Below are 9550 nucleotides of genomic sequence, written 5' to 3'. Positions count from 1 at the left end.
GTGTGTGTGTGTGTGTGTGTGTGTGTGTGTGTGTGTGTGTGTGTGTGTGTGTGTGTGTGTGTGTGTGTGTGTGTGTGTGTGTGTGTGTGAATACTGTCTATCAATGGCCATGATGGGATTTCAGACTGAAGTTCAACTGTCTCATGAGACCTAGACATGAAAAGAGAGAGAGATGAAGAGAGGTTTAAAAAAAAAGAAAGAAATCCTTTGATAGTCCTTGTATTTTCATGTGTTGTACTCTTCTATCACACTTTGCCTCCCTCAAATGTATGTGCGTGTGTGTGTGTGTCTGTGCATGTTCGTGTATGTGTGTGTGCATCAAAGCCCTACCATCACACAGCAGTCTTTTCCTTTGTCCCAGTTATATCACTCTGTCTCTGCCTCCGCCCTTCCTTCCCTTGCCACCTGCCTTTTTCATAGTCATGTCATACTGCTCTCCTGCCATACCTAGTGATTCCATTGAAAATATTTCACTGCAACACACCCCCGCATGCCTCAAGAAATGGCAAAGTAACCTCTCTAACCAGGAACATGAAACTCTGTGCTGCAGCAGTGACACCTAATTTATTCCCCTACCCACTGGTGTGTCATATCAAAAACACACAGCCTGGGTATAAAAGAGCAAAGTCCACAAATTGTTCTGTGTGGCATTTATTACCACACAAAGCAAAAAAATAATAAAAACGTAACATAAAGAATATGGCACATAAGTGGCAACATATCGTGGTGCAGATTCCTTAAAAGCTGTGTGGGTATTTAATGTGGCTTTTGCAGTTATGTTGGTACCGCGTCTTTGATCCGTTTTTACTTTTCCAGGCTGCTGTTTCCATCCTGCTGTTTCACATCATTGGCACGTTGCCTTGTGGTGCATCTACCAGGGCTATGGCTCTCATTAGCACCTGTGTTGACATGACTGGCATCTCATCTGTTGTTTTCCTCTTTCTCCATCTTTTTTCTTTTTTCCTATTTTTCCTTTCCTGTCAGCTTCCTCTCGCTTGTTGTACTCACAGTTGCCCCCAAATGCTCAGTGTTTCCCCCCCTAACTTTCACTCCTTATCCTCCCTCGCGGTTTCGCTTCTCTATCCTTCTCCCTTCTGCTCTGTTCCTCTCACTGTCTCTCCCTACCAGGGATTTTTAATTAATGGTCGAGCCATGATGCTTATCTTATCAGCAGATCACTCTGCTTTCTATTAACTACACTGACAGAACTGGGAGGCTGTAGGGGGATGGATGACACACACTCTCATACACATACAGTGACATAGCATATAGTCAGATACATATATATGGCGTCAGTACACAGAAGTATAGACACAAATGAATATATATGCACTTGCCATTACACTCATGCACACAAACAGACATGGAAGCAACAAGGGCCTCATAAACACACATCATGATGCTATCTTAATCTTGCCACACACCCTTACACACATAAACAAACTGCCCTGATGGTATCTCACTGTGTGATTTAAGGAACGTTGTTTGGGGGTCTCTCCTCCTAAATCCCCTAAATGCCTTGGGAATCCCTCCCTCTTCCTCCTTCTCTCTATCTGTCCTCTACCTCCCTCCTTCAGTCCTGCTTTCCAGCTGAATGAGCACTTATCATTCGGCAGATAAACAGCCGTCCATGCTGGAGCTTGCTTTATCTTTGAGAGCCATGTTTACTCCCTGTGAATGCTCTGCTTTCCACAGATGTTTCATAGAGTGCATTCACTTGATCCGACAGAGATGAGCGCTGTGTCGAGGCTTCATTTTCTGCAGCAAAAACTATGGATGCACACACAATCTTCTACCCCATCAGGTTTAACTCCCCAGGCAGGTCAATTGTCCCATATTTACCACATTTTCATGTTTGGGTCGGCTGAGCTAGGAGGCACAATAAATCAGCAGTTTGCACGATAGCTTGATGGGGATTACGGTGAGACACAGTTTGCCACAGAACAGTAAGCATGAAGCCAGAAACAACAAAATCAATCCTCAAACATCATGATCGATGGGAGCCGCAAAATTTCAACATAGGTTTTCGTCAGATCGCATTGAGAGTTGGCAATTTTCTGAAAGCACGGAGAGAAAGAAGCAACAGAGAAACAGTTTACAAAGTGATTATTGGAGAAAACATTACGGTGGATTGAGGCGGCACATGCTCGTGCACGAGCGTAGACATATCCAGTCGCCCACACTTTCACGCACACTCATAATTTCCTCATTTGGGGGGCCATAGCAAAACAATTATCAGAGGGGGATAATACAATAAAGGAGACCATTTCCTGTGTATTACCGAGGGACAAAACATTTATTTCACTTTGTCTAGTGTGTTCATGAGAGTATAAACTTCCAGTGGTGGAAAGTATAGGAAATAACTGAAACTGCAGACAGCAAGCAGGCAACAGAAATGCTGTCCTGTGCAGTTAGCAACACTTTTTGATTCTTTTTATAAGCTTTCTAAAAATTTCTCTGCATGCATCGCTTCATGCTTCTGCCGAAATCCTCTTTATTTGTATTAACTCGTATTTTGTCGCATCCATACAAATGTACAAATAAGCTGCTGCCCTTCAGCTTGACCTTCAAAATGATAATCCCTAGCATCTTCACATTTGCTGGTTACCTCTCAAAAAATTGTCACACATGGTTGCTATGACAATGCTCCAAATCATCCATCTGAAATAACTCAAAAGGTTTCAAAGATTTACTGTTATTCTAAGGAAATCCAGCTTGTCTTTTATTACGCTAAAATGCTAATACCATTTGTGGTTGATTTTGATCCATTTATTAAAGTTTTCATGATTGCCACGTGCTTAGCTTTGTGGCCTTATCTTTACTTTCTCTCATTTCCTGCACTTGTGTTGAATGGAAATGACGATATTTCAGCAAATTAGGCATTCAGCAGGTGATCTGTGTCATTTTTGTTCCACTGTGTTGCTTAGTTTCTAAAGCCTTCTCCCATTAGAAGTGAGTTTTCTTGTACTGAAAACAGAGCAGAGTGGATTTTGACATTTAAATCTCTCTTTCATTCATGCTCTGCCTTTGGATCCATCTGACTTTCTCTTTATATCCCGCATTAACGTTGACATGCATGGTTGAATATCTGTGGCTGAAAAAAAGTCTCTGATTTTATTGAACTACTTTTAGGTAATATTTTCATTTCAGTGAGAAACTTTGTTAACCTGCTGAAGGAATAAAAGTGTCTCTGTATGTCATTCTGCAGAGAGTTTGGGTGGAGAGATCCAGAGTTGCCAGAGGTGATCCAGATGTTACAGCACCAGTTCCCATCGGTGCAGTCCAATGCTGCAGCCTACCTACAGCATCTCTGTTTTGGAGACAACAAGATCAAAGCTGAGGTTTGTGTATACGTGTGCGTATATGTATGTCCTTGTCTGTGTCTATCAGTGTGTTGCGCAGGTTTAGTATCACGTGAGAATTTGATTAAAATCAGTGTTGCAAAGAAGGGAATGATTGTAACTTTTATAATGAAAGCCATCAAAATATGTGTTTGAAAAAACAGGTGAATAATTTGTGACTAGAAGATGCTGTCAAACCTATTCAGAGGAATGCTTTTGAGAAATAATGCAATAGCTAACCAGTTTCACACTGATGTTCTGCTTGATAAAGCTTGCCACAATCACCATTCTTAAGATGTGCATTCTACTGACTTGTATTTATTGAGGTAATGAAGCTCAATTAGTCCCGAAGCAGCAGGTTTGCCTCTCAAAACTAATTTTGCGGTGAAGCCCCTTTGAAACACTCTAATAAACCCTTTAATAAAGCTAGTGGCAATCTAAAACAGTGGCATTGGCACATGCAGATGCATTCAAATCTGCATCTCTTCCTTCAACAGACACAAATTCACACACCCCTCCACAGTCTACAGTACCTCTGAATCAATTTACAAGTACACGCGGTTGAGAACATTGACATTTTTTTTCTATATGAAATTAATTTCAGTGGAAGCAGTCAATAGCTGCAACTGCAGCCTAATGAAAAGTGATCCCATATAACTGTAATGCTCATTCATGCACAGATGTAAAGTGATGTGTGTCAGCACAATGTGTGCACATATGCAAATAGACATAACACAATACAAAACAGAAAAATTAATATTAACCTTCTGCAAATCAAAGGCAATTAAACATGTAAACATGCACGCGGCTAATTTTCATTCACATCGACCCACTTACCCACCCACACAAAGACACACGCAGGGATACAGAAATGCAATCACACTTCCATACAAAAACATCACACTTGATTCCTCTCCCTTCCCCTCACCCATGCAGCTCTGAAAGAAACCTAAGTGCTCGTGTCTTTTATAATGGATCCAATTATGCCTGAATAGAGGTGTCCAACAATGGTGAAAAAACATTGCGTTGACAGCGAAATCTTTGGCCTGGCTTCATCAAGTCTGTTTCATTGTCATGCGTTGGGTCCAAGGCGTGGCTAAACACTGTTTACACAAAAAGAGAATTCAGCCTGTACTTTGGATCACATCAAACAAAAACACACTTATATTCTCTGCAAACACGAGATACATTTCCACTTTTCCACATGTGCACAATGCACATGACAGCAATGCAGTGTGTGAAATATGATGCAATAAGAAACACAGTGAGATGTGCCTTAAGCTGTATTTCTTAAATAGTCTTTAATGAAAAACAAAGTTGATTGACGATCACTAAGCCAGATATGGGACATTAATTTGGTTAAAGATCCATTTGCTATATTGAAGCCAAATAGTGTAGTGTTTTTGTACACATACACACATGCACACACACACACACACAAACACACACGCATGTACACACGCACACACATATAGATATAGATAGAAAGACAGAGATATAGATAGATATAATATGATATCATGCAGGACTATAGATGAGTAGATGACCAGCATCCACACGGATCAAGAAACACCTGGTAGCTCAATGTTATAACATCAGTAGAGGACAGCTAGCTACCATTAAAGCTGGAGATCCAGAGTCTACAGTACAATGGGAAGAATAGTGAGCTGTATGAACATAATAAGCCAACTCTGATAGAAGAGAACAGTGTAACTGAACCTGATAATACCTGCAGTAACAGAGGAAACTACTGATTGTGGCCAGACTCAAGTTAGCCACCAAACCAAGGGCACAACTCCCCCAGTTCACTGACAAAGTCCTATCAGAGGAGATTATTGCAGATGTGACCACTGCTCTGCTCACCATCCACACTACTCGTATCACAGAGCTATTAGATACCCCTGCCTCAGTAATCCTAGAAGGACTTGGGTATATGATCAAGAATGCGTGTAGAGAAAGCCCTTTGTGGAGAAGAAGGCTGGAATTTAAAATCAGAAAAGCTCAAAGGATATTAGTTGGTTAAGTGAAGTGTAGAAAGGCATCATGAGAAAAGTATAAGATGAGGCTCTAGAAACTGCCAAACGAATGTTACAGCTCTGACCAGAGACGCAGGAGGAAAAATATGAGTGGCCTTTTCCAAGGATGCTACCAGGATGCACTCTTAGTTGCAAGAGAATAATAGGAAAGACTAGGATAACAACTAGGACAGACCTACCAGAGCTGAAGATGTTCTCCCAGAAGAATATCTGGGAGAAAAAGGTGCACATAACACCAGCACCTAGAGCAAGAGCCAGTCAGCATCACAAAGGCAGACATTCCTCAATGAGTTGTTGTTGGAGGAATGAAGAGCTGGACGGCACCAGGACTTAGCACGATCTACACCTGGTGGATGAAAAAGAAGAACACCACTCCATAAGCGCGTGGCAGTACAAATTGAAGTAGTGGGACTACTAACAGCAGGTACTCATCTGGACTGGAATTATAGCAACACACACGAATCACACGAGGCACATGAGTTAATACATGAGCACAGCCTAGGGCGTAGTAGGGCATTGTAAATTACACCAAAGCACCAGCTCCTGGATAACACAGCACTACACTAGGACTGTAAGACCAGATAGACCAGCCTGAGCTTTGACTACAAGAAAGACTACAGCTCAATGCCACACACATAGAGACTGGAGTGTTTGGCACCGTACAAAGCTAATAGCACACTAATAATGTTAGTCAGGAACTGGGACTGTGGGAGACCACTGGAGACCAAGTCCAAGGGAATTGCATAAGTCACTATCAAGAGGTGATGCACTGCCCCTACTCTTCATCACCCTCTCATGATCCACAACACGTAAAATCACTATATTAGTTTGTTTGGGGTTTTTTTGGTCAGCTGTCCTTTAAAGGTCCGCTTTTTCTAACATTTGACCACTTTAAGACATACTACTTGTAATGTGTGTTGCCATTATGTGTATTTCAAGTTTCGATCCAAATCGTTTTTTAAACCATACCTTTGTACCTCTGGGTTTGAGCTTGATTTCAGTAAACTACACCCATATTGATACAGACCTGAATGAGACTCTGTTAATTACTTAAGTACAACCAAAATCTCAGTACAGTTTTTGTTTGTAACTTATGTGAATGCAAATTTTGTCAGATAACACTGAAATTGCAGGAATCGAGATTTCAGTTCAGAGTAACTGCTTGGTAAATATGTTGAGTATGTTCATTTTTTCCCCCTGTATGTTCTGTTGTCTGACAACAGGGACATGACAACATGTACATGCAAAGACTGCAAAGTGAATTCGGTTGTAATAAAATATAAGACGAGCGTAGCGAGTCAGAGAGAAGCAAACGGTTAAGTCTTAAAGTTTCTATAATTCATAGTTAGCTTTTAGCATTACATTTTTTCCAGAGCTGATTACATTAGCGCCTTTAAAGAATAGCAAGATTTTATTAGTATTTCATCAAGTTTTTAGTTCAGGAGAACATAAAAGTATTAGTTTGGTTAGTTCAAGGTTTTTTTCCGCATCACCATACAGCCATTATTTGATATTTTACCAGAGCCATTACGTTTGTCGCATTCAACCTACCAGGCTCCACTTACAAACACACACACACAGACACAAAGTTTACCTTGGAGAAACTGGGATTTGCTGGGTGCCTCTGGTGTTTAACATATTAGTCTGATTCAAAAATAACGTGTTAAAATACCAGTCACACACACAAAATAAACTCATGAGGCAGAAAGCGGTCCTCTGCCAGCTAAAATTACCTTTTAGAGTTCAGTGGCTTTAACCAGAACAACAGTCGTCCTTGTCAAAGAAGCTCTGTGAGCTTTAAAAATGCTTTAAATACAAACTAATTGGGAATTTTGTTGTTGTTGTTGTTGTTGTTACGAGATGTTTTGCTGCTGAACCTCCAGAGCAGTATTTTCAACATCCATATTAGCAGCATACTATGTTAAGGTCAGGTAACTATGGACAACTTTTAGCTCAACTCATATTGGTTACATAATGTTTTACATAGAAACAGAGGAAAATTCTTACTTCCTCCAGGTTTTCATAACTCATATTTTTTTCCTTTCATCTCATAATATTATAAAAACTAATTTTCATGATAAATCAATTCATTTCAATCAAAGGTAAATATAAAATAAATGATCATAACTGTCACTGCTTCATAATTACTATTAGTATCATTATGATTAGCTTGGATGTTTAATAACATTTTCTTTTGTTGTCAGTTATGTATCTTTTCTCATCTTCAGAGTTGTAAGAAAGTGACTTTTTTCTTTCATTTTAAACAAGCGAGAGTTTAAAATGTCTGTATGACTATCTTTGCTTTATTACAAAGGCTTCCAAACACATGAAGTGGCATTAAATTGTCAATTGTATTCTCTCCTGCTTATCAGCAGACAAAAAGAAAAATGTGTTATTAACGCTTTGAAGCAAAGACAAAGACCAGCAGGGGCGCACGTTGATTAGCATTACTTCAATCCAGTTACACACATGGGCTTTTTTTATGACCCGGTCTGTGCCTGTATTTCAAAAGAGAGGTGAGGTTTCATTTGATGGAGTTTTGTCCATGACAGTCCCTTCTTCTCTTTAACCACAGGAAACATAATGGCACTGCTAACTTCCTGGATTTTCGTCCACATTATTTGTTCATTTTGACTTCTCCAATCACCCAGCAGGGAAGTAGACAGGTCTATATCAGGATGAGTGCGTTGCATGATTACAAGTGTAATTTTATGTGTCGGTGAATTCAAATTAACAATCAGAAGAAACGTTTATTTGCAGAGTAGTGCCAGGATTTTAGTGCAAGGGGAAAATTCCTGTCTTTTTTTTTTTGTATTTCGCCTTTACTTCACATTTCCTGTCATAATTTTTTTACCTCACATGTACGTCACATTTTCATAGGAACTCACCCAATTACGTTAGCAATATTACATGTATGTCACATGGATGGATTTGTGTTTGTTTGTAGGATTATCTGATACCAGAATATCCTGACAGGAGTAGTAGGATATAAATTTCGTTAACAATTAAGGTCACGGTTTTGTTTGTTTTCAATGTTGAAGGTTAGGTTGTGTAACAAAGACACAGTTTATACATTCTATTTTCTGCTTCTCAAATTTGGCAGACTACTAAAGGACAATGAGCTGTGAATGTTTTAGCGAGTCACATTTTTTTTTGTGCTCCCTAATTTACTTCAAAGCTCTGTATTGATTTTCTTTTTCCAGAAATTATACTGACTATTAAATTCAAAAAGTTGAAATCACAGCTTTTTATAACTGTCTATTCATTTTATATTGTCTAATCTGTGTGTGTCACTCCAAAATCACTACTGGCATTTAGGAAATTAAAAGCTTCTCTAACAAAATAATAACTACTTAATTTTGTATTGTTGTAGCAGGTGATTTAAGACATTACTTGACAGCACTAAAATTTCTTCTTTTTGGCTATAGTGAAAAGGAACCTTGTGATTTTTTTTGTCATTTGAAATATTATTGCATTAAGTTGTGATTTCCTGCCTCACTTTATATACATATAAAGTTTTAGAAGCATTGTTTTAGAAAGATAATGTACAGGAAGTCCTGCATTGTAGTATTTACTTGGTTCTTGAGACATACAGTGACATGTATGTGAAAGTAAATGCTTTTTGCAGCTATTTGGTATGACTCTGGATTAAGAGGCTTATATTCTCGTATTTTCAGTCACAGTGAGCAGCTGAATACAGCCACAGTATGGTTCCTATTCATTGCTAAAGACATAATCTGTAGCAGCAAATACAAGTGGAAAGATAGAAACAGAAACCAGAAAAAAAGAAGTTTTTAGAAAGAAAGAAGAAAAATATTGGCGAAAAAACAAGAAAATATTTCCCTATGATATCTTGGAACTGGTACATAAGATGACACAATGTTTTGTTTCTTGGTCGATGACATTTATATGTGCTTGTGTACAAATGTTTCAACACAGGTATGAGTGGATATTTTAGATTAGATGTGTCAGTGTGAGCATGTTTTAATTTACAGTTATATGCATGGATATTTTTCTTTTTCCTACACAAATACTGCGAGCAGGAAAGAGAAGTCAGATATACAGAAAGTGAAAGAGAGAGAGAGAGGCTGTGTTTCGTGTGTGTCTGTGTTTGATAAGGTAGATGGAGGTCTGGCTGCAGCCTAGACTGCAGAGGCAGCTTGCCAAATTCAT

At 39.1% G+C, this 9550-nt stretch overlaps 1 protein-coding gene across 3 annotated transcripts in view; it reads left to right on the top strand.

Annotated features, from left to right (window-relative positions):
* ctnnd2a (catenin (cadherin-associated protein), delta 2a) overlaps positions 1-9550 on the top strand; it is a 270721-nt gene that overhangs the window by 177413 nt on the left and 83758 nt on the right. For all 3 annotated transcript variants that reach the window (XM_042214478.1, XM_042214497.1, XM_014339797.2), the window contains one exon: positions 3209-3341. In XM_042214478.1, the coding sequence (XP_042070412.1) occupies positions 3209-3341 (133 nt within the window). The remainder of the gene's footprint in view (positions 1-3208; positions 3342-9550) is intronic.

This window comes from Haplochromis burtoni, unplaced genomic scaffold (assembly GCF_018398535.1).
Source record: "Haplochromis burtoni strain Fernald_Lab_line unplaced genomic scaffold, NCSU_Asbu1 Contig_1, whole genome shotgun sequence".
In the NCBI taxonomy this organism is placed as follows: domain Eukaryota; kingdom Metazoa; phylum Chordata; class Actinopteri; order Cichliformes; family Cichlidae; genus Haplochromis; species Haplochromis burtoni.
Note: the sequence above shows the minus strand (reverse complement) of the source record. Positions and strands in the feature narration are given on the sequence as shown.